Source organism: Rhododendron vialii, chromosome 7a (genome assembly GCF_030253575.1).
Source record: "Rhododendron vialii isolate Sample 1 chromosome 7a, ASM3025357v1".
Taxonomy (NCBI): Eukaryota; Viridiplantae; Streptophyta; class Magnoliopsida; order Ericales; family Ericaceae; genus Rhododendron; species Rhododendron vialii.
This window is the reverse complement of record NC_080563.1, coordinates 10,663,836-10,687,628: the sequence shown is the minus strand read 5'-3', so window position 1 is coordinate 10,687,628 and position 23,793 is coordinate 10,663,836. Positions and strand designations below refer to the sequence as shown.

Below are 23,793 nucleotides of genomic sequence, written 5' to 3'. Positions count from 1 at the left end.
AAGTTGGTACATTATCTATTTTGTCCCTAAAAGTAGATTCCATTTTGAAAAGTTAGTGAGTAAAAAGTGTAATGATGATGGGTAAGTATGAAAAGTGGAGGAAAAAGTTGATGTGAAAGGTATAATGATGATGTTTTTTTAATAAGTTGGAGTTACGAAGTAGGACATTTAAAAAGGGACGGAGGGAGTATTATTTATTTTAATTGATTGTAGGTTGCCATGTGGACATGTTGTCTGAGGGACGTGGGACCCATGTGCGTATCCCGAGATTTTTAATATGATTTGATAAACATTCGATGCAAAATTTGAGTTTTGGTAGCTGAACTATAAATTCTCAAACCTTGGGGAGTTGATTAGTGTTACCGTAGAGCTAGAGGGACCTATGGTTTAATTTTTTTCCCAAAAATCAGATTTTTATTCCCAGTTGAAGTTCGGCTAGCTCTTCCATTTTTCCATTTCCAGGGGTTTCTTTTTTTTTTTTTTTTTTCACTTCTTCTTCATCTCTTGACTCCTCATTCTCTCTCATTACACACATAATCAACCTTTCAAATCTTCTAAATTAAAGCTTAATTTCATACATAGAACTCAAAAATTTTGAAGCTAGAAGTGGGTTTGGAGAGGATTCAAAGCTAGGGCTTGGTATTTGCATCTTTGAGGTAGGATACATAACTAATTCTCTAAATATGTTTATTTTTAGTGTAAATATTGTGGATTTGTTTGTAAAGCATGAGTATTTTCTTTGATTATGTGAAAATTTATGTTAGGGTTTTAATGTCTCACATGGAAAACATGGATTTTTGTTGATACTCGTTAAATTCTTGAGATTTATGTGTTATTAAGATGTAGAGATGCTATAAATGTTTAAAAGTTACATGTGTTAGTGAAGTAGTTTATGCGTATTTGAAGTTTAGTGAATACTTGGAGCTTGGATATTTGATGGAAATTATGCAAATGATATTTGGGTAGGAATTATCCCCTTCGGTGAGATTAAGTTGAGATGATTGTGCTCGGATTATGTTGGTCTAGATTTAAGTGATTCACTTAGGAAAAATAAGTTGGGCTAGGCGAGCTCCTCGGTGAAAGACTGGAAATTGTTGGGGTGGTACATTGTACCCGATTACCCTGGTGCAAGGGTGGTGCTTATACCCGGTTACCCCAATTCATGAGGTGGTACTTATACCCGACTACCCTTAGTTTGTGAGGATAGTGCTTGTACCCGATTACCCCTGTTCATGGGATGGTACTTGTACCCGGTTACCCTCAGTTAGATATTAGAGTTGGCGTATGGTTTATGACCTTGGGTTAAATTGGAATGTTAGGCAATGGTGATTAGACGGAGAACCATATGAGGTTATTATTAAGGGATGCTTATTGACACTTGATAATTATGTGTGGACTTTCAACTTGTGCATGTTTCATGATATTTATGTTAAACTTGAACATATTATTTGGTTTAGTCTTATTTTCTACGGGCTCCGGCTCATGTTGTTTAAACCATTTCAGGTGGCAATGAGGCGCCGTGAACTTAGTGAAGTTGTGAATACATGGAGTTCATTTATGTGATATCATCTTGTTTAGCTTATATCTTGAATCATGTAAGGCCATAAGGCCGTATTGGGTTCGATGTCTTTTGTAGCATGATCATAGAACTGAAAAATTGTGTTATTATTTTGGAACTGTAAAACTAGGAGTTGTGTAATTATCTTTTAGGTATTTTGTCTTATGGCTTGTAGAACTTATGTTAGCACTAAATATTATCTACTAAAAATGTTGTTTTGAGACTTATGGAAACGTCACTATCTAGTTTGACTATATGGAGTTATAATTGGTGAAATCTATTTTAGGCATAGGAACTTATTAGCTATTGTGAAAAATATTTTCATTGTGTTAATTTTTAATATTTTTATAAGTTGTATCAAGGTTTAAAAAGAAAGGAAAGTTTCTCTCCCTCCCTCTCTCTCTCTCTCTCTCTCTCAATGCGCTCAATGTTTAACGAGGACTTGACTTTTCAACGCGATATTTATGCCTTTATGACACATGTTAAGGTTGAATTTTTGGGGCGTTACATGTGGAGTCCATTGACCAAACTTGCCCTTGCATTTGGTTCTTTTAATTATGCATTTAAGTGACCAAGAATATTCTAACATTAACCTACATAATTGAAATGCAAAAGATTTTCTAAACGTAAACCTAAACCTAAACCTGTTTTAGTAAAAAATTTCGAAAAAAGCTATCTAATTCAAAAACTAATCAATGGTAAGAAAACCTAAACCGGGTAGAAAAACATTTCAAAAAAAGCTCAATATGCTCAAGTAAAAAAGAGTAATAAATGAAGCTTAAATTTCATAAAAGGCATAATTACTTATGTCATTTTGACTAAAACTGGGTGGTCCATAAGTTTTTCATAGTGGCAGTAGGGGCCTCGATCCTTTTCGAAACTTGACCGAGTTTAAAAAACATATTTTGCTCGACAATTTAAAACAAATTGATCATTGTTACATCAGTATTGTTACAAATTGATTTAATGTTGTTTTACGTGCACTGCTTAAAAAAAAAGAAAGAAGACAAATTAAGTTGCATATTTTTCGTTAATTAGCTACAAATCTTATAATTCAAGTGTTAATGCATTGTTGTAGTTTGATTTTATACGAATTTTCTAGGTTCATTTATTACGACTTCATATAACATTAGTTACGAATAGGGTGTACACACTGTTACATACAATTATGTTTCGAATTATTTTACTAATTTGTTAAATGAAGGATAAATTATGGGTCAATCTAAGTAATTGGCCCAAATTTCCAAAAAAATCCAGCACAATCTAAAAATGCACCATCAAGACAAGACCCACGCGTTTCTATCCTACATAGACTTTCAAGTAAATAAAAATGGGTCATACTCTGTAATGAGAATTAGAGCCATGTTTTTTGAACTGGACCATTATTTATCAATTTACGAATTATTTTAATTAGACCCACACGTTTCTATCCTACATGCACTGTTAAAAAAGAGAGAGACAAAATTGCATATTTTTCGTTAGTTACGAATTTATAATTCAATCGTTATGCATTTTTGTAGTTTGATTTTATATGAATTTTCTAGGTTCATTTATTACGACTTTATATAACATTAGTTACGAATAGTGTGTACCCATGGTACATACACTCAGGCTCTAATTGTTTGAGTATAAAATATTTTACCTATTTTCCAGTGGTTGGTTGTATAAAAAATAAGAAAAAAAATTTCATTAATTAGATGGAAATAACTTACTCTTAAATTTTCACAGCTCAATTTCCTCTAACCCAAGTTCAATTCCCTTATTCTAAGATCTCTCTCTATACTATTTGGTCGATTTCTGAAAATAATGCCACTGACATTTGATTTTTTTGCCCCCCCCCCCCCCCCCCCCCCCCCCCCCCCCCTTCCCTTTTCCCTTTTTTTTTTTTTTTATGATTTCTCAAATGTCAACCAAACACCAAAAAAAAAAAAAAAAATTGCCCAAGACATTTGGATAACCATTATTTTAGAAAATATTTTTTGCGTGCCAATCAAATACCGAAAGATAAAAGTTTAAAATCTGTTTTCTAAAAAAAACATTTTATTACATCAAAACAAACGGAGCCTTATGGTCCGAATTATTTTAGTTTGTTAAACGAATTATTTTTATTATTTATAGAAAATATTTCGTGAGTGTCAAGTGTAGCTTATCCCAATCCCAAACTTATCAACACTCCAGTTTTTTCCTATTGACAGTCTGATTTCCCACCTCTATATATAATCGCATGCACCTACGTCTTTTCTACGGCTTGTTCTTCTTTACCGATTATTATACATTCTACTCAGATTTTTCTTTTCCATTACTTCATCGATCAATGGCAACATATCTCTTTGGCGTAAGGCTTGATGACCCTCCTCTTCTTCGCAACCCAAACCTCCTTCAATCCAACGCGATGGACGACCACAACAACAACAACAACAACAAACACCGAGATGTGCAAATTCCATTTCGTTTTCTTGATAGCCTCTCGCTTTTCAATCAAGAAGCCGTTTACGCCCGGAACCAAGAACCACAACCACTTCCGTTTTATGATTTCCTCTCGCGTTTCAATCAAGAAGCTGTTTATGCCCGGCACCAAGAACCGCAAGAAAAGAAGAGTAGTGCAAGGAGACCGGGGGGGCCGCCGCTGGTGCTGTCTCTGGTGCTGATGACACCCGGCAGCTTTGACTGGAACATCAAGAAAACTCTTACGAGCAGCGACGTGAACGACCTGTGCAGGCTGATGTTGAAGACGAGCATGGTTCAGGAGCACATACTCAGCAAGTGGGGTGCGGCGCAGAGGACTGCAGTCATGGAAACAGAGCACGGTCTGAGGGTGAGTGTGTTGGATATAAACACAGATACCGTGCACGAGTTGGTGTTCAAGAAGTGGAGGTCCAGTGGGAGCTTTGTTTTCACCAACAACTGGGTGACCCAGTTCGTCAGGAGGAGGGGGTTGAAAGAAGGAGACGAGATTGGGTTTCACTGGGATTCGAAACAATCGATGTTTTTGTTTTGCGTTCTTTCTTTGGCTTAGGAATGTTGGTTGGTTTCTTGATTGTTTACTGTCCTAGTATTAGGTTAGGGTACTCCGTTACTCAGAAAAAGAAAAAGAAAACAGAAACTCCACGTACACAACTTTAAAATATAACGCGGGACGAAATTGTGTCTGAAACCGTTGGATGTGTCTGTACGTACTCTTGTGCTTTAACAAGCGCGGACATAGCTGTATCCAAAGTTGTGTTTTAAAGTTGTGTGCGTAAAGATCCGATAGGACCTAACGAAAAGGTGGCATATGATTTTGAATATATATTCCTTGTTATACTGTCCAGCGACCAAACTTGCCCTTGCATTTGGGACTTTTTAATTATGCATTTAAGTGACCAAGAAAGCAATTAAGAAATATTCCAACATTAACCTACATAATTGAAATGCAAAAGATTTTCCGCCAATTGAGCCATTTTATTTCAACAAAGACAGTTTTAGGAAACTAGTTAGATTTTTTTATTTTTTTTTATCCTCAAACTAGTTAGATTTTGAAAATACAACATAGTCTTTAAAGCTAGCCCTCCAAATTTTGGCACCCTAGACAATGACATTAGTTAAATGGCTGGTGCTTTTGGATCCGGAGATGGGAAGAGTCCATTTTTAAATCCGGATCATTGAAAATACTCGTGGACGGTCATGATTGTGCCCGATAGGGTGCACCACAGGAAGTGTCCTGCAAGATTTCTGATTCCGATTATTTGATCCACCAAATTTGTATTGATAAAATGCGATCTAATTCAAAAACTAATCAATGGTAAGAAAACCTAAACCGGGTAGTAAAACATTTCAAAAAAAGCTCAATGCTCAAGTAAAAGAAGAATTGAAGCTTAAATCTCATAAAAGGCATAATTATGTCCTTTTAACTAAAAGTGGGTGGTCCATAAGTTTTTCATAGTGGCATTAGAGCATCTCTAGCAGTCCCTAGCTATTTAAGCAAGGAAAAATGCAATTTTTCATTATGGCTAGCCACTAGATCCATAGAGCTCCCAATAGCCTAAGCAAAACTTCTTTTGATAAAAAAGAAAAGAAAAAAAGAGGGCCCAAAACCCATTGTCTCCCACAAATTTTCTTTCTGTTTCTCCGGCTCACACTTTCAGAACAGAACTCCAAATGTTGGATGTGATAATAAACAATAATAGTACAAAACAAAAAAGAAACAAAAACCCGACGACACCTCTTCACCGCGACCAACTCCGGCACCTCTATAGCAACCACCACTAGCCATACCTCTCTCACTCTCTCTCTCTCTGCTCCAAGAAAATTGCAATCCACTGGAAATCTGAAAAATTGCCACCCACAATTGCTAATTTTTCAAAAACAAACTTGAAATCTCAAAAATTGCAACCCACAATCGAGTAATTTTTCAGAAACCCACTGGAAATCTCAAAAATTGCAACCCACAATCGAGTAATTTTCAGAATATTGCACCCATATCATAGAAGAAGAAGAGAAGATAGAGAAGGGGTATCCTTTCTTAACCCTCGTCGGAGCCAAACAACACCGACAACGGCCAGATCTGGTGGTTGTGAAGGCAAGGGAGAGAGAGAGAGAGGACCAACCGAGTGCTACAGTAGCTCGCTCGGACGAGGAAGTTACTGTAGCGGAACGCCAAATTGACGACCGTGAAGCGAGGCTGCTAGGTCTGCCATTTCGGTGCTTGAACTCGCCTCTTAGCGAAAAACTCCATCTGCTTAGGCAGTTGGAGATGCTCTTAGGGAAGTTGGGAGTGTGCTGCACAGCTACGTGCTGTGCAGCGTGTGCTTCGTCCCAACCTAACCGTTGAAATAGGTTGATTTACCCCGAGCGTAGGGTTAGGTCATTGTCAGCATAATATCCGGAAGTCCGGAATCGTTCCCACAGAGATGGTCTTTACAGCTTGCTAGGATTTTTAGATGTAAGGGTTTGCGGCGTTTAGACGGCCAACTTTTGGTTTTGCTTTAAAGGGTGTAAAATGCTCTTGTGAAAAAGACTAGAAAAGAGTTTTAACTAGATTAAACAAGCAGCATGGCGTTGGAGTTCTTAACGCCTGTAACTTAGGCCAACTAACCAATCTCAACGAAAACACGGTTGAATCACACGGCATAGGCTATCAACCGAAAGATTTAGCTATGAAAATAGTTAGATTTGATATTGAGTTTGAATAACAAGCTAAACACAAGGCGTGACATAGCTCACGGAACCATGTGAGTGAGCTCATGATCACCGGAGATTAACAACGCCAAGACTTGCATTCAAACTAAATATCAAGGTCAAGAACTAGAAGCATGGTTTGGAAAGCGAGCAAGTTCTTCGATTCTTTTGGCAAACACGAGGTGAGACATAGCTCACGGAACCATGTGAGCGAGCACATGATCACCGAAGATTAACATCGACAAGTTTTGTTACATAAAAGGCGAACCACTCACATTTCCGAACCAAACCTCAAGTCTTAAGTTGAGAAAGGCAACATTAACCAAAGTCACATGATGTTAATCACTCCGTAGCCAAGCCTAATCAACTACTCATGCATATTAAGAAGACTAGAAGGCATGGAAGGAATGATAAACATGAGTAACCGATAAGAACGGAAATAAACTTGATTTTATAAAGGATCCAAAGCATACAAACAACTTTAATACACAACAAATTAACGTAACGCAAATACCTTAATTGTTCTTGAGAAATTATAACTTGGAAGATTAAGAAGACATTAATGGGGAAAAACTAAAAGTGTAAAGACCTAGATAGATAAAGAGGGAGAGGGGAGGTCTTATTTATACACAAAGGACTTTCTCTCTCCTCAAAAGTCAGGAAAAACCCCAAAAAGTAACCCATAAAAAGAAAGTTTTCATAAGTGAAAAGTCTGAAAAAGTAAGAAAAATATCTTCACGGACAAAAGGTTATCGATAACATAGGGATTGTTATCGATAACAATACTCTAATAGGCACCCAAGGTCACAATGTTATCGATAACCTTGAACAAGAGTTATCGATCTCCTTGCTTCTGGACAAATTCTGGACCGAAATGGTGAAAAAGGTGTCGATTACTTGGAAATAGTAATCGATAACTTGGGTTCAAGAGTGCTTGGCAGAACAGGATTGGGGCAATGTTATCGATAACATTTGTCCTAGTAATCGATAACATTGTTGCAGAACTGAAAATCTAGCTTGCTGAACTGGTTGAGCTTCATATAAAACTTTGTCGCAAGGTCCAAGGATTTGGTGGCACCACTTCTATGGAATCGAGTGGTTGGACACCAATGAACTATCCAAACATCCTTTGGCACGCAGAATCGCCTTAATCGCTCGTTTAACCTGAAAGGCTCAGCAAAACACCTTACGTGCAGAATTTGACTTTAGCGATCAAATGAACATAGAAACATTGCAAATTGAAGGATTTGAGCACCCAAGATCTTACAATCTTGTGTGCGTATCACACCCCCCAACTTGAACATTGCTACGTCCCGAGCAATACAAACCAAGCAGTAACAAAACTAACAATCCTTCCGACAAAATAGCTAAGGCACATGTTCCCCAACTTAACAACTTAGCAAGAGTTCCTAAAACAAATTTTATTCGAACTTGCAACTAACAGCTGAAAACCAAAGTAAATTACTATCACCGAGCATGTTCAGAGCAAATTACAAAAGATCGTGTCCCAAATCAAAAGAGAAGACACGGCTATCATGAATGCAATCCCATGCTACGAACCACATCCCAAAGAACCAGGCAAAGGGGGAACAAAAATACCCTGCCTTTTTGAGGAGAGCACCTTGAATAGAGTTTTCACAATTATAATGCCAAAAGCTAAAGTACCAAAAGAAAGCATGCTATGAACTAACTATGCACAACGTCACAAAACGAATCAAGACGGAATAAAGGCGTGCTACGGATCAACTAAGGACTTAATAGCATATATTGACCTTGGTTTAAAGAAACAATGGTTAGCAAAATGAGGTGGCGGCTATATACTAGCATGGTTCAACTACCCTTTCTCGCCGCCACCAACTCAAACCAACAAGTCAAAGCCACAACACGGCCTAAACAAAAACTTAACAACTCCTAAATAAAAGTTCAACTACTAAAGACAATAAAAAGATAGAACGGTGGGCTGTCAACCACCAAGCACCCCGACCAAATAGAGGGATTTCAACCTACTACTACTACCATCGACGCTCAACAACCTCCTTACTGCCCTCCGGGATCAACGCCCGGTCCAAACAACACCTCCTCCTCACTCTCGACTTCCGCAGCCCTAGGTGGTGCCTCATACTTCTCATCCGTTGTACTTTCAATGTACTGAGTGTGCCAACGCAGCTCGTGCTTGAGTTCCCCAACCTCTCTTGCCAACTTTCTCCTTTCTTTCTTTTCCTTCTGAATGCAATTCCAAATGGCAATGTTCTGGCAGCACAGCTTCCTCCAGATACTCTCCTTTGATGCCTTAGGATCAGGAACCGACCATAGAGATGGCTCAAGCGAAGCAGAAATCAACTGCCCTGTTGATGTTCCTACTGCAACTGCCTTGGATTGAGACTTGCTCTTCACAAGCATAGCCTTTGTGATGATGCCAGGAGATGGTTCTTCAAGTTTCTTATAGACCCCTTTAGAAATTCCCTTCTACCTTAGGAAGGCGGTGATCATGCATGGGAAAGGACAACGGGCCGTCCCAAAAGTATCCCCCTTGAAATCCACAATCTGCCCAAAAATGAACTTCGCCAAATTCGCTCTATAATCAGCATCATTCATGAACACATACATCACCTCCGCACTTTTCCTCGAAGGTTTATTCTCTGCCCCACGGGGAAAAAGATTGTAATGCACCACTTGATTCAAAACCCGATAAGTATCTCTAAACTTCCCCGGTTTGTGCAGAGGGACCCCAACATTAGGAACGGTAGGATAAAGATCTCCGATAACCACATCCGAGTCAGTCGGATCAGTGCGAGGGTAGTTGATCATATCTCCATCGGGCCTCTCGTAGCGCAAATACGAAGCTATGTTAGCAACATCAACCACAATAGTTTTACCGTTTACTTTAGACTTAATTCTCTCTTTGGTCAACGCCTCACTAGTATCCAATTTCTGGTAGAATTCGATGACACCTTTTGCATTATAACCCTCAAGAGCTCGTCCAGAAAAGCAAACCTTGATTTTCGAGTTGAATGATGATATTGCTGTCATTGCCAAAGCTTCTCCGACTAACTTGACGCTCACTCTTGAAACCTCTGCCCGGTATTGACTCTACCCAATCTAACTTAGCATCCGATTCCATCTCCTCTGGCGTCCTACGCTTGCGACGTTTCTCACGCTGGCCCGTTCGGCTCTCCAAAAGAGCAGAGTCTTCCTCACTAGTATCCTCCTCCATCGAATCATGTTCACTCTCTTCTACAATGTCATCCTCACTCTCCTGGCGAGATGCAGAAGCCAAATTTTTGCCCTTAGCGCTTGCGCTCACCTGCTTTGTTCTTGCCATTGTAACAGACTGCCCCCACGATAAACAAAACTTCGGATCTGTACAACACAACTCCAGTATCCAAGATTCAGTACAACAGGGGTAACAAAATAGTGCCTTACCAGTACCCAATGCAACCGAAAATTCAAAAATCCAGGATAAGAATCATGGGTGATTTAAAACAGGGGGTTAACATATATGGTGAACTGGTTCAAATCGAAAATGGATGAAGGTATAAGGTGGGAAGGATTGAAAGAGAATGAGAGGAAGAGAAAAGTACATTTCGGATTTTACCTTAGTCTGGAAGATTCAGAACTAGCAAGACTTGAAAATTCTTCAAAACCCTTGATTGGATGGAGGAATCATGTTGAATGTGAGAGGGGATGAGAGAATTTGGTGAATTTATGGAGGAAATGGAAGATATTGGGAGAAGTTTGGGAGGTTCGGGATTGCAAAGGGTGTAAGGAGGAACGGTTATGGCCGTGTAGAGAGAGAGTGGGAATGTTTAAATGAGCTTTGATTCGTGCCTTTTCAATTTTTAAAACCGCCCGTAACGCACAGATATCGATAACAACGACTCTGGGAACCCACTGAACTCAAAGTTATCGATAACTTAGTAAATGTTATCGATAACAAATGACATTTTCTGGGTAAACAGCAGCTCTGCATATGTTTTCCATTTCCAACCACCAGACACATCCCATATTCTCCAAAACAGCTTCTTGACATTGAACACAACCTCCAACAGCCCTCCAAGCATTCAGTCTCCTAGGTTAATGAACAAAAAAGAGGACACGGACTGGGCTACAAGATAGGACGAGGGGACACATAAGTGGTATAATCACAAAAAGAATGCCTTGTATCACCTCCTAAGTACGCCATATATTCCTTAACGATTCAATAAAGACATCAAAGCACACTTAGGCATACCATGAGATTATTTACCTAAACTAAGAATGTAAGGAATGAGGATGTGATATGGATAAAACTTGATCAAAACATACTCAGATATCGTGAATTCCACCCTAGTCCATTCATGCAAGTTGCAAAACATAAAATTTGCGTAAAACGAACTCTTGCTAAATACCACTTAATGAGCATGCACCAAGCTATTTCAATCCACAAACTTTGTAATAACGGAAGGATTGCACTACTAAGAAAATGAAAATTTTAAACAACAAGCGTAAAACATAAATATCCGATTTATGTCCCTCCCCCCAACTTAAAATATGCTATGCCCTCATAGCATGGAGAACAACAGTAGGGAAAAAGGAACAAAAGATCGTACCTACGGGGGAATGTCAACCCCCTTATACCTCGACCAAGTAGGAGGCTTTTGCGTCCTTGCCTCCTTTAGTCATCCGAACTGCTTCCAAGGTCAACTCCTTCGGCTCTTCCAACGGAACCATAGCTAGTCACACAGGATCATGGCCAAAGCTTTATTGGACTAACAACCGCGACGCGTAATCGCACCTATGCTTAGGGCTCCTGAATGCCTCACTCACTCCGACGTTAGATCCAAACCACCAAGGCTGGTGCGGTAGCATGTACACCCTGTAAAAGACTGAAGCTCGAACTACCTACTAAGAAGCAAATGACATTAGAATCACCCGGCTCGTGTTATCCGGGCGCCAAACAAACATATATACAAATGAAAAATCAAAGAACACCACCCAATTTTCATGCAATCTCACGAGTCATACTTTTCTTCCCGTGTCTCACCGAGTAGACAAAACACGGGTGGCTATACTAGACCGTCGAAACTTGTTACATCAAGCTCGAAGTAAAATTCACCGCCTGACCTCGCCAAGCAATTAAGCCCAGCGTTCCCTATGATCGAAACAAAGTGAGACAAGACAGAGCCTAGCGCCAAAGCACGGGAATATCAAGCCTCACCCAAAGACCTAAATTGCCCCCGATAGGGACATATCTGGTGAGCATGGATCATTAACGGCGAACTACAACAAAGAAGGACTAACGAAAGCCCGATGCAATGATGCATTAGTGAAATCTCTTGGTGTGAAAATCCCGAAACATAATAAATAAGAACAAAACATAAAAGCAATATTTACAAATGTACAAACATACAGAATTTACAGAAATGATATTGGTACCGACCTCCCGGTACCGAAATCGTACCGCCGGCCGCCGGTGGGCCGTCTCCGGCCACCGGACGGCCGATCCGAGCCGTCCAAAAATTTTAAAAAAAAAAAACGAGGGGGCCTACGCGGGAATCAACGGCATCCGAGGTGTGTAAGGTGCTTGATCCGAGCACCCTTTTTTCGTGTATATATGTATATTCCGCGAATATACATATATACACGAAAAAAGGGTGCTCGGATCAAGCACCTTACACACCTCGGATGCCGTTGATTCCCGCGTAGGCCCCCTCGTTTTTTTTTTTTAAAATTTTTGGACGGCTCGGATCGGCCGTCCGGTGGCCGGAGACGGCCCACCGGCGGCCGGCGGTACGATTTCGGTACCGGGGAGGTCGGTACATGTAGCACTACTCCAGAATTTAATATCAGAGCTCGGAGCGTCCAAGTCACAGCTGGACTCCGTCAAACAATAAAGTCCAGCGTCCCCTAAGATCGTAACCAGGCAGGCACAAGATAGAGCCAAGTGCGATAATGGAGCACGGGAATATCAAGGCCTAACCTAAGATCTATACCGCCCCCGTTGGGGCTAATCTGGAAGATGTGAGTGGTGCACTGTGAATTACTCCTATCAGAAAAGCTAATGAAAGCCCTATGTCACTGATATTAAAGTTGCCCTTACTAACCGGAGCTAGGCACACGATCATTTTTTCAGTAGCGGCGTGCGGAGCTACATATACCCAAGTCAATGAAGGGTACCCCCTACCCGGGGGCCGGGTCCGACAAACAGTTAAGTTCAGCGGTTACGCTTTCGCTCCCCGTGCAAACATAAATAAAACAGCCAAATCAAACAACAAGGTCAACCGAATACACCGGTGCGACCAATTCTTCCTCAATTTCCGGCACCGAAAAGTTTTCCAAAAATGGCTTAAGCCTTTGCCCATTGACCTTAAAAATATTGCCATTCACGGGACTTACAACTTCAATGGCCCCATGCGGGAAAATGTGATGCACAATGTACGGGCCAATCCAACGGGAACGCAACTTGCCCGGAAAAAGATGAAGTTTGGAGTTATATAAAAGAACTTTTTGACCAACTTCAAAAAAATTTCTTTGAATGTGCTTATCATGGAAATCCTTTACCTTAGACTTGTAAATGTTAGTGTTATCATATGCATCTCGACGGATTTCCTCAAGCTCATTCAATTGGAGCTTACGGTGAACTCCGGCATCGGGCAAACGATAATTTAATTGCTTAATTGCCCAATATGCCTTGTGCTCTAATTCTACCGGAAGGTGGCATGCCTTACCATATACAAGCCGATAGGGCGAAGCGCCCAAAACAATCTTGTATGCGGTACGATACGCCCAAAGAGCATCAGTCAATCTTAAAGACCAATCCTTCCGATTGGGATTTACCGTTTTCTCAAGAATACGTTTTACCTCACGGTTGGCGAGCTCGGCTTGACCGTTGGTTTGAGGATGATATGCGAGGGAGACCTTGTGCGTTATACCATATTTCATCATCAAGGCGGTGAATGGTCGGTTGCAAAAATGAGAACCTTGGTCGCTAATGATGGCACGAGGGACCCCAAATCGAGACAAGATATGCTCCTTAAGAAAGTCAAGCACTACTTTGTGATCATTTGTACGAGTTGCAATGGCCTCAACCCATCTTGACACATAATCCACCGCCAAGAGAATATACAAGTTGCCAAAAGACATCGGAAACGGTCCCATAAAGTCGATACCCCAACAGTCAAATACCTTTACCACAAGAAACTTGGCTTGGGGCATTTCATTCCTCCGGGTCAAGCTGCCCAACTGTTGGCAATGGTCACACGATTTGCAAAAGGCATAAGCATCTTGGTTCAAAGTTGGCCAGTAAAAACCACATTGTTGGATCTTGGCGGTGGTCTTCCTTGCAGAAAAATGCCCCCCACATGCTTCGGTATGGCAAAATTGTAGGATTCCACGTTGGTCAGAATCAGGAACACACCGGCGAATGATCTGGTCGGGACAGTATTTGAACAAATATGGATCATCATAAGAAAAGTGTTTCACTTCGGTAAGGAATCGCCGGCGCTCATGAAAGAACCAATGTGGTGGAATCAAACCCGTAACCAAGTAATTGACAATGTCAGCAAACCACGGGGCTTGGGATACACTGAAAAGCTGCTCATCGGGAAAAGTGTCTCCAATGGGTATGTGAGAAGTACGGTCTTCAAAATCCAAGCGTGACAAATGATCGGCCACCACGTTTTCTACCCCTTTCTTATCTTTGATGGTGATGTCAAATTCCTGCAACAGAAGGATCCACCGAATCAAACGTGCCTTTGCATCCTGCTTAGTGAACAAGTATTTCAGTGCCGAGTGGTCAGTGTAAATTGTGATTGGGGCACCAACTAAGTAAGAACGAAACTTATCCAAGGCAAACACTATAGCAAGAAGTTCCTTCTCCGTAGTGGAGTAGTTCATTTGAGCATCATTCAATGTCTTGCTTGCATAATAAATCACCCACGGATGCTTGTCCTTCCTTTGGCCAAGAACGGCCCCGACGGCATAATCACTTGCATCGCACATCAATTCAAATGGAAGATTCCAATCGGGCGTTTGAACAATGGGCAGCGTGGTGAGACTAGCTTTGAGCTATTGAACGCCAGCTCACATGCAGCAGTCCATTCAAAGGGAACATCTTTGGATAAAAGGTGGCAAAGCGGTCTTGAGATGGCGCTAAAATCCTTGATGAAGCGCCGATAAAAACCGGCATGGCCAAGGAAGGAGCGAATGTCTTTAATGAACTTCGGAGTAGGGAGATTGGAGATAAGGTCAATTTTGGCTTTGTCTACCTCGATACCCTTGGCCGATACGATATGCCCGAGCACAATCCCCTGAGTGACCATAAAATGGCACTACTCCCAGTTGAGAACCAAATTTTTCTCCTCGCATCTTGTTAAGACCTTCTCCAAGTTGGCAAGACATGACTCAAAAGAGTTGCCAAACACGGAGAAGTCATCCACGAAGACTTCAACAATTTTCTTGACCATATCGCTGAAAATTCCCACATACATCTTGAAAAGGTACCGGGAGCATTACACAAGCCGAATGGCATGCGTCTATAAGCAAAGGTCCCGAATGGGCATGTGAACGTCGTTTTCTCTTGGTCGGACAAGGCCACTTCTATTTGGTTATAGCCTGAATAACCATCATGGAAACAGTAAAAGGCATGACCGGCTACTCTCTCCAAAATTTGATCAATGAAGGGGAGAGGAAAGTGATCTTTGCGTGTGCTTGCATTCAACTTGCGATAGTCTATGCATACCCGCCACCCGGTAGTGACACGGGTCGGAACGGGCTCACCTTTGTCATTCGGCACCACGGTCACCCTCGCCTTTTTAGGGACAACTTGAATGGGGCTCACCCATTTAGAATCGGAGATGGGATAGATAATCCCAACGTCAAGCAATTTAAGAATCTCCGCCCTAACAACATCTTTCATAATTGGATTGAGCCGGCGTTGAGGTTGGCGCGACGGTTTGACATCCTCCTCCAAGTAAATGTGATGAGAGCATAGAGAAGGAGAGATGCCTTGAATATCTGCGATAGTCCAACCTATTGCCTTTGTATGCCTTCGCAAAACTACCAACAATTTCTCTTCTTGGAGTTTCTCAAGGGAAGACGATATTACTACCGGAAAGGTATTGCTCTCGCCAAGGAACGCATATTTCAAAGTGTCCGGTAGTGCTTTCAACTCAAGAGTAGGCGGCTCAACACTAGACGAAACTATTTTCCGCTCAAGAGGGGGTAACTCTTCAAACTTTGGGAACCACGGTGCAACTCCACAAATTTCCTCATCGCCATCTTCTTCGTTAAGTAAAGAAAAGAGAGATTCCATCTCGTCGGATTCAAGAAAAGCGGTCTCTTCGGAGGTAAGAGCCACCTCCAAAGAGTCTTTGGCCAAGAATTCATCTACATGCTCCTGAACCAACGTATCCACAAGATGGACATTTTGGCAATCGTCATCGTCACCCCTTTGAACTCCAACGTTGAACATATTAACCTCCATCTTCATGTTGCCAAAAGACATGTTCTATAGTCCATTCCGACAGTTGATTACGGCATCCGAGGTTGCTAAAAACGGCCGCCCAAGGATAACAGGCGTAGACAATGGTGATGAAGACGACGGACAAGTATCCAAGACAACAAAATCCACCGGATATACAAATTGATCAACTTGGACCAAAACATCTTCCACCATACCACGAGGAATTCGGACACTCCTATCCGCCAATTGAAAAGTAACCCGCGTAGGCTTCATCTCCCCCAAACCCAACTCTTGATACACCGAATCAGGTAGCAAATTTACACTTGCACCTAAATCCAAAAGGGCTTGCTCTACTCACTTACCCCCAATAGTAATTGCAATTGTAGGACATCCGGGGTCTTTGTATTTAGGTGCCAGATTCGCTTGGAAAATTTGGCTAACTTGCTCGGTGAGGAGCACCTTCTTGTGCACATTAAGCTTGCGCTTCTGAGTGCATAGATCTTTCAAGAACTTGGCATAAGAAGGAATTTGCTTGATAGCATCCATCAAAGGAATGTTCACATTGACCTTTTTGAACACGTCGAGTATATCAGCTTCCTTAGATGGAGAAATCGGTTTTTTCAGTCGAGAAGGATAGGGTGCAGGAAAGGGAAAGACTTGTGGGCTTGGAGGGGTGTCGGCCTCCTTTGAAACTTGAACGGGAGATTCCCTGTCTTCCTCCGGAGCTTGCTCGATACGTTCCTCCGTTGGAGTAGAACCTGTTGATGTCGATGATGGCTCGAGACTAGGTGTAGCCGGCGGATTGACAACTAGATTGTCAACGGCCTTGCCACTCCTCAAAGTGATGATCGCTTGAGCTTGCTCGAGCGGAGGCCCCAAAGAACTACCAATGAGAAGTTGACCTTGTGGATTGGCTTGTGGCTGGGTCGGAAACTTGCCCCTTTCTTGTTGGAAAAGCCCTATAGATGTGGTTATCTTTTCCATTTGGTTCTTCAACTCCCCCATCATCTGGGTGTTATTTTCATTGTAATTCGATTGAGCTTGCATGAAGGTTTGGAGAGTATCCTCCAAAGATGGCCTTAGCGGGGGTTGATATTGGTTAGATCCTTGAAACGGGCCGGATGGTGCGAAATCTGGCGACCCTTGTGGAAAACGAGGCTGCCCTTGGCCTTGAGCAGGCCGCCATGGTTGCATTTGAGAACCAGGAGGTGCTTGAGATGGTCGCCTTCGATCTGATTGTTCCAACGGAATCCCGGATGTTGTCGTTGACTTTGGTTGAAGTTTTGGGGAAAAGATTCAAACCGTTGGTTCACCGCACTAACTTCTTCGAGCGGGAGGTTGAGGTTACTGTACTGTTGCCTGAGAGTGGGAATAGACAAGCAATTGTCGGTGGAATGGCCCGATGTTTCACATATAGCACACATCTCCTCTACCGCTCGCACGGCCTTAACTTCCTTTATCCCTTTCAACTCCAACTTTTCCAACTTTTGTGCTAGTTGCTCCATCCGTGTTTCAATAGCATTGTGCTCATTTATGGAGAACTTTTCGGAGCCACCGGGACCTTGGCTAGCCATAGCTCTATCACCAGCATCTTCATAATTCCAAGTCAGAGACTTCTTGGCCAACTCATCTAAGTAATCCCAACCATCATCGGGTGACTTATTCATAAATCCTCCGGAGCACATGGTGTCGAGCAGTTGCTTGCTTTGTTGCGTGCAGCCCATATGAAAGTAGTGAATCAGTTGATACAAGGCGAAGTTGTGGTGAGAAACCGTAGAAAGCAAGTCCTTGTAACGCTCCCAATACTGGTGGAAAGCTTCACCCTCACGTTGCTTGAAACCCTGGATTTGATCCATCAAGAGCTTTGTTCGGCTCGCTGGGAAGAATTTCTTGTGAAAAACATCTTGCACTTCTCCCCATGTGTTCAAAGATTGAGGCTTCAAAGAGTGAAACCATGTCTTAGCCTTATCCTTCAAAGTGAAAGGGAAGAGCTTCAATCTTGCTTGGTTGAGAAGCACCTCCCCGCTAACGAACGATTGGAGAACTTCCTCAAATTCTCGGATATGTTGGTACGGATCCTCGCGCTCCATACCATGGAAGAATGGAATGCAACGATGATAGTCTGATTTGAACACGAATGTGTTTGCAACAGTGGTGGGTCGTGGAAAAACTATCGGTGACAATTGAGTGACCCGTTCCGGATTCAAATAGTCCTGAAGAGTCCTTACCGGAGCAACTTCCTCATCTGCCATTGATGTTCTTGACGGAGAATACGGCCGAGAATATCTACTTGGTGGAGAGTGAGCTCGGAGATTTCTGCTTCTTACGCGAGGTGGCGAGCTAGAGCGAGGACTACGATAAACCACAAGCATGAACCTCTGCTTTTAACGATTAAGAACTATGGAACCGCTCTGCAATAAGAAAAACAGACTGGAGGGGTTATGTCGCCGCCTCAATATATATATGTATGCAAGAAAAGAAAACAAAAGGCAATAGATACCAACACTAGTTTCGTTACACCTCAAGCTAATAGTATGATCGGTTAGAGGTATCCACTAGAATTAGTATGCAATGCACAAAGGAAAATTAAATGAAATACTTACAATGGTTTGTCGAACCTCCTAATAAGCTATATAAGAAAGATCCCCGGCAACGGCGCCAAAATATGCTTCGTCCCAACCTAACCGTTGAAATAGGTTGATTTACCCCGAGCGTAGGGTTAGGTCATTGTCAGCATAATATCCGGAAGTCCGGAATCGTTCCCACAGAGATGGTCTTTACAGCTTGCTAGGATTTTTAGATGTAAGGGTTTACGGCGTTTAGACGGTCAACTTTTGGTTTTGCTTTAAAGGGTGTAAAATGCTCTTGTGAAAAAGACTAGAAAAGAGTTTTAACTAGATTAAACAAGCGGCAAGGCGTTAGAGTTCTTAACGCCTGTAACTTAGGCCAACTAACCAATCTCAACGAAAACACGGTTGAATCACACGGCATAGGCTATCAACCGGAAGATTTAGCTATGAAAATAGTTAGACTTGATATTGAGTTTGAATAACAAGCTAAACACAAGGCGTGACATAGCTCACGGAACCATGTGAGCGAGCACATGATCACCGGAGATTAACAACGCCAAGACTTGCATTCAAACTAAATATCAAGGTTAAGAACTAGAAGCATGGTTTGGAAAGCGAGCAAGTTCTTCGGTTCTTTTGGCAAACACAAGGCGAGACATAGCTCACGGAACCATGTGAACGAGCACATGATCACCGGAGATTAACATCGACAAGTTTTGTTACATAAAAGGCGAACCACTCACATTTCCAAACCAAACCTCAAGTCTTAAGTTGAGAAAGGCAAGATTAACCAAAGTCACATGACGTTAATCACTCCGTAGCCAAGCCTAATCAACTACTCATGCATATTAAGAAGACTAGAAGGCATGGAAGGAATGATAAACATGAGTAACCGATAAGAACGGAAATAAACTTAATTTTATAAAGGATCCAAAGCATACGAACAACTTTAATACACGACAAATTAACGTAACGCAAATACCTTAATTGTTCTTGAGAAATTATAACTTGAAAGATTAAGAAGACATTAATGGGGAAAAACTAAAAGTGTAAAGACCTAGATAGATAAAGAGGGAGAGGGGAGGTCCTATTTATACACAAAGGACTTTCTCTCTCCTCAAAAGTCAGGAAAAACCCCAAAAAGTAACCCATAAAAAGAAAGTTTCCATAAGTGGAAAGTCTGAAAAAGTAAGAAAAATATCTTCACGGACAAAAGGTTATCGATAACATAGGGATTGTTATCGATAACAATACTCTAATAGGCACCCAAGGTCACAATGTTATCGATAACCTTGAACAAGAGTTATCGATCTCCTTGCTTCTGGACAAATTCTGGACCGAAATGGTGAAAAAGGTATCGATTACTTGGAAATAGTAATCGATAACTTGGGTTCAAGAGTGCTTGGCAGAACAGGATTGGGGCAATGTTATCGATAACATTTGTCCTAGTAATCGATAACATTGTTGCAGAACTGAAAATCAAGCTTGCTGAACTGGTTGAGCTTCATATAAAACTTTGTCGCAAGGTCCAAGGATTTGGCGGCACCACTTCTATGGAATCGAGTGGTTGGACACCAATGAACTATCCAAATGTCCTTTGGCACGCAAAATCGCCTTAATCGCTCGTTTAACCTGAAAGCCTCAGCAAAACACCTTACGTGCAAAATTTGACTTTAGCGATCAAATGAACATAGAAACATTGCAAATTGGAGGATTTGAGCACCCAAGATCTTACAATCTTGTGTGTGTATCAGCGTGCTGTGCGGCCGCCGATGCCGATTGCCGGCATCGGCCTGACGATCGGAGACGTCTATTGTGTAGAGCTCGTCGAGTACTACAAGTGTACCAAAAATCAACCAGATCAAATATTGTTAAGTACTTCATCGGAATACATATAATTTGGAAAAAAATGAATCTTAATGGATACGAAAAACTGGATCAAAACCACTGAATCCATTCTTTTCGAATTATATGTGTTCCGATGAGTTGATTTTTGGTACACTTGTAGTACTCGACGAGCTCTATGCAGTGGACGTCTCCGATCGTCAGGCTGATGCCGGCAAGCGGCACCAACGGCCGCACAACACGTAACTGTGCAGCACACTCCCAGCATCCTGCTCTTAGGGGCCTCCTTTTTTAAATTTGACCAAGTTTAACAAAAAAACACATTTTGGTCGACAATTTACAACAAATTGATCATTGTTACATATATCGGCATTGTGACAAATTGTTTTAATGTCGTTATACATGCACTGTTGAAAAAGAGAGAAAAAATTGCATATTTTTCGTTAGTTACGAATTTTATAACGGTCTTTCTATTATCAGCCCATTGGGTTGATAATAAGCACACAAGAGAATAAGGAAAACACATATTTTTATATATTTTTTTACACTTTTTAATATACATTCACACTTTTTATTGTTAGTCCAGTGCGCTGATTTTAGATTTTTCCATTTTATAATTCAATCGTTATGCATTTTTGTAGTTTGATTTTATATAAATTTTCTAGGTTCATTTATTACGACTTTATATAACATTAGTTACGATACGAATAGTGTGTACCCATGGTACATACAGTCAGGCTCTGTTTGTTTGAGTGTAAAATATTTTACCTATTTTTCGGTATTTGGTTGTATAAAAAATAAGAAAAAAAAATTCATTAATTAGATGGAAATAATTTACTCTTAAATTTTCACAGCTCAGTTTCCTCTAACCCAAGTTCAATTCCCTTATTCTAAGATCTCTCTCTGTACTATTTGGTCGATTTTTGAAAATGATTGCACCGACATTTGATTATTTTGTGGCCCCTTTTTTTTTTATGATTTCTCAAATGTCAACCAAACACCAAAAAAAATAAAAAAAAATTGCCCAAGACATTTGGATAACCATTATTTTAGAAAATATTTTTTGCGTGCCAATCAAATACCGAAAGATAAAAGTTTAAAATCTGTTTTCTACAAAAAACATTTTATTACATCAAAACAAACGGAGCCTTATGGTCCGAATTATTTTAGTTTGTCAAACGAATTATTTTTATTATTTATAGAAAATATTTCGTGAGTGTCAAGTGTAGCTTATCCCAATCCCAAACTTATCAACACTCCAGTTTTTCCCCTTCCTATTGACAGTCTGATTTCCCACCTCTATATATAATCACATGCACCTACGTCTTTTCTACGGCTTGTTCTTCTTTACCGATTATTATACATTCTACTCAGATTTTTCTTTTCCATTACTTCATCGATCAATGGCAACATATCTCTTTGGCGTAAGGCTTGATGACCCTCCTCTTCTTCGCAACTCAAACCTCCTTCAATCCAACGCGATGGACGACCACAACAACAACAACAAACACCGAGATGTGCGAATTCCATTTCGTTTTCTTGATAGCCTCTCGCTTTTCAATCAAGAAGCCGTTTACGCCCGGCACCAAGAACCACAACCACTTCCTTTTTATGATTTCCTCTCGCGTTTCAATCAAGAAGCCGTTTATGCCCGGCACCAAGAACCGCAAGAAAAGAAGAGTAGTGCAAGGAGACCGGGGGGGCCGCCGCTGGTGCTGTCTCTGGTGCTGATGACACCCGGCAGCTTTGACTGGAACATCAAGAAAACTCTGACGAGCAGCGACGTGAACGACCTGTGCAGGCTGATGTTGAAGACGAGCGTGGTTCAGGAGCACATACTCAGCAAGTGGGGTGCGGCGCAGAGGACTGCAGTCATGGAAACAGAACACGGTCTGAGGGTGAGTGTGTTGGATATAAACACAGATACCGTGCACGAGTTGGTGTTCAAGAAGTGGAGGTCCTGTGGGAGCTTTGTTTTCACCAACAACTGGGTGACCCAGTTCGTCAGGAGGAGGGGGTTGAAAGAAGGAGACGAGATTGGGTTTCACTGGGATTCGAAACAATCGATGTTTTTGTTTTGCGTTCTTTCTTTGGCTTAGGAATGTTGGTTGGTTTCTTGATTGTTTACTGTCCTAGTATTAGGTTAGGGTACTCCGTTAGTCAGAAAAAGAAAAAGAAAACAGAAACTCCACGTACACAATTTTAAAATATAACGCGGGACGAAATTGTGTCTGAAACCGTTGGATGTGTTTGTACGTATTTTTGTGCTTTTAACAAGCGCAGACATAGCTGTATCCAGAGTTGTGTTTTAAAGTTGTGTGCGTAGAGATCCGATAGGACCTAACGAAAAGGTGGCATATGATTTTGAATATATATTCCTTGTTATACTGTCCAGCGACCAAACTTGCCCTTGCATTTGGGACTTTTTAATTATGCATTTAAGTGACCAAGAAAGCAATTAAGAAATATTCCAACATTAACCTACATAATTGAAATGCAAAAGATTTTCCGCCAATTGAGCCATTTTATTTCAACATAGACAGTTTTAGGAAACTAGTTAGATTTTGAAAATACAACATAGTCTTTAAAGCTAGCCCTCCAAATTTTGGCACCCTAGACAATGACATTAGTTAAATGGCTGGTGCTTTTGGATCCGGAGATGGGAAGAGTCCATTTTTAAATCCGGATCATTGAAAATACTCGTGGACGGTCATGATTGTGCCCGATAGGGTGCACCACAGGAAGTGTCCTGCAAGATTTCTGATTCCGATTATTTGATCCACCAAATTTGTATTGATAAAATACGATCTAATTCAAAAACTAATCAATGGTAAGAAAACCTAAACCGGGTAGTAAAACATTTCAAAAAAAGCTCAATGCTCAAGTAAAAGAAGAATTGAAGCTTAAATCTCATAAAAGGCATAATTATGTCCTTTTAACTAAAAGTGGGTGGTCCATAAGTTTTTCATAGTGGCATTAGAGCATCTCTAGCAGTCCCTAGCTATTTAAGCAAGGAAAAATGCAATTTTTCATTATGGCTAGCCACTAGATCCATAGAGCTCCCAATAGCCTAAGCAAAACTTCTTTTGATAAAAAAGAAAAGAAAAAAAGAGGGCCCAAAACCCATTGTCTCCCACAAATTTTCTTTCTGTTTCTCCGGCTCACACTTTCAGAACAGAACTCCAAATGTTGGATGTGATAATAAACAATAATAGTACAAA

At 41.0% G+C, this 23,793-nt stretch overlaps 3 protein-coding genes across 3 annotated transcripts; all 3 read right to left on the bottom strand.

Annotated features, from left to right (window-relative positions):
* Positions 1-14,694: 14,694 nt before the first annotated feature.
* LOC131332640 (uncharacterized) lies at positions 14,695-16,199 on the bottom strand. The gene is made up of 3 exons (XM_058366936.1): positions 15,262-16,199; positions 15,073-15,163; positions 14,695-15,003 (listed from the first exon to the last, which is right to left on the bottom strand). Exons 1-3 carry the CDS (start codon positions 16,197-16,199, stop codon positions 14,695-14,697), a joined length of 1,338 nt encoding a protein of 445 aa, XP_058222919.1.
* Positions 16,200-16,202: 3 nt separating this feature from the next.
* Positions 16,203-17,162, bottom strand: LOC131332639 (uncharacterized). The gene is made up of 2 exons (XM_058366935.1): positions 16,520-17,162; positions 16,203-16,447 (listed from the first exon to the last, which is right to left on the bottom strand). The coding sequence occupies exons 1-2, from the start codon at positions 17,160-17,162 to the stop codon at positions 16,203-16,205; spliced, it is 888 nt and encodes a 295-aa protein (XP_058222918.1).
* Positions 17,163-17,236: 74 nt separating this feature from the next.
* LOC131332638 (uncharacterized) lies at positions 17,237-18,409 on the bottom strand. Its single transcript, XM_058366934.1, has one exon. It carries the CDS (start codon positions 18,407-18,409, stop codon positions 17,237-17,239), a length of 1,173 nt encoding a protein of 390 aa, XP_058222917.1.
* Between the last annotated feature and the right edge of the window lie 5,384 nt (positions 18,410-23,793).

Coding starts and splice junctions, on each gene's coding strand:
- LOC131332640 (XM_058366936.1), bottom strand. CDS start 16,199: ATGTCTTTTGGCAACATGAAGATGGAGGTTAATATGTTCAACGTTGGA. Junction 15,164..15,261: donor TCCGACCAAGAGAAAACGAC/GTTCACATGCCC, acceptor GGGAATTTTCAG/CGATATGGTCAAGAAAATTG. Junction 15,004..15,072: donor GTCTTGCCAACTTGGAGAAG/GTCTTAACAAGA, acceptor ATGGTCACTCAG/GGGATTGTGCTCGGGCATAT.
- LOC131332638 (XM_058366934.1), bottom strand. CDS start 18,409: ATGGCAGATGAGGAAGTTGCTCCGGTAAGGACTCTTCAGGACTATTTG.
- LOC131332639 (XM_058366935.1), bottom strand. CDS start 17,162: ATGGGGGAGTTGAAGAACCAAATGGAAAAGATAACCACATCTATAGGG. Junction 16,448..16,519: donor AATTGCAATTACTATTGGGG/GTAAGTGAGTAG, acceptor CGGTGTATCAAG/AGTTGGGTTTGGGGGAGATG.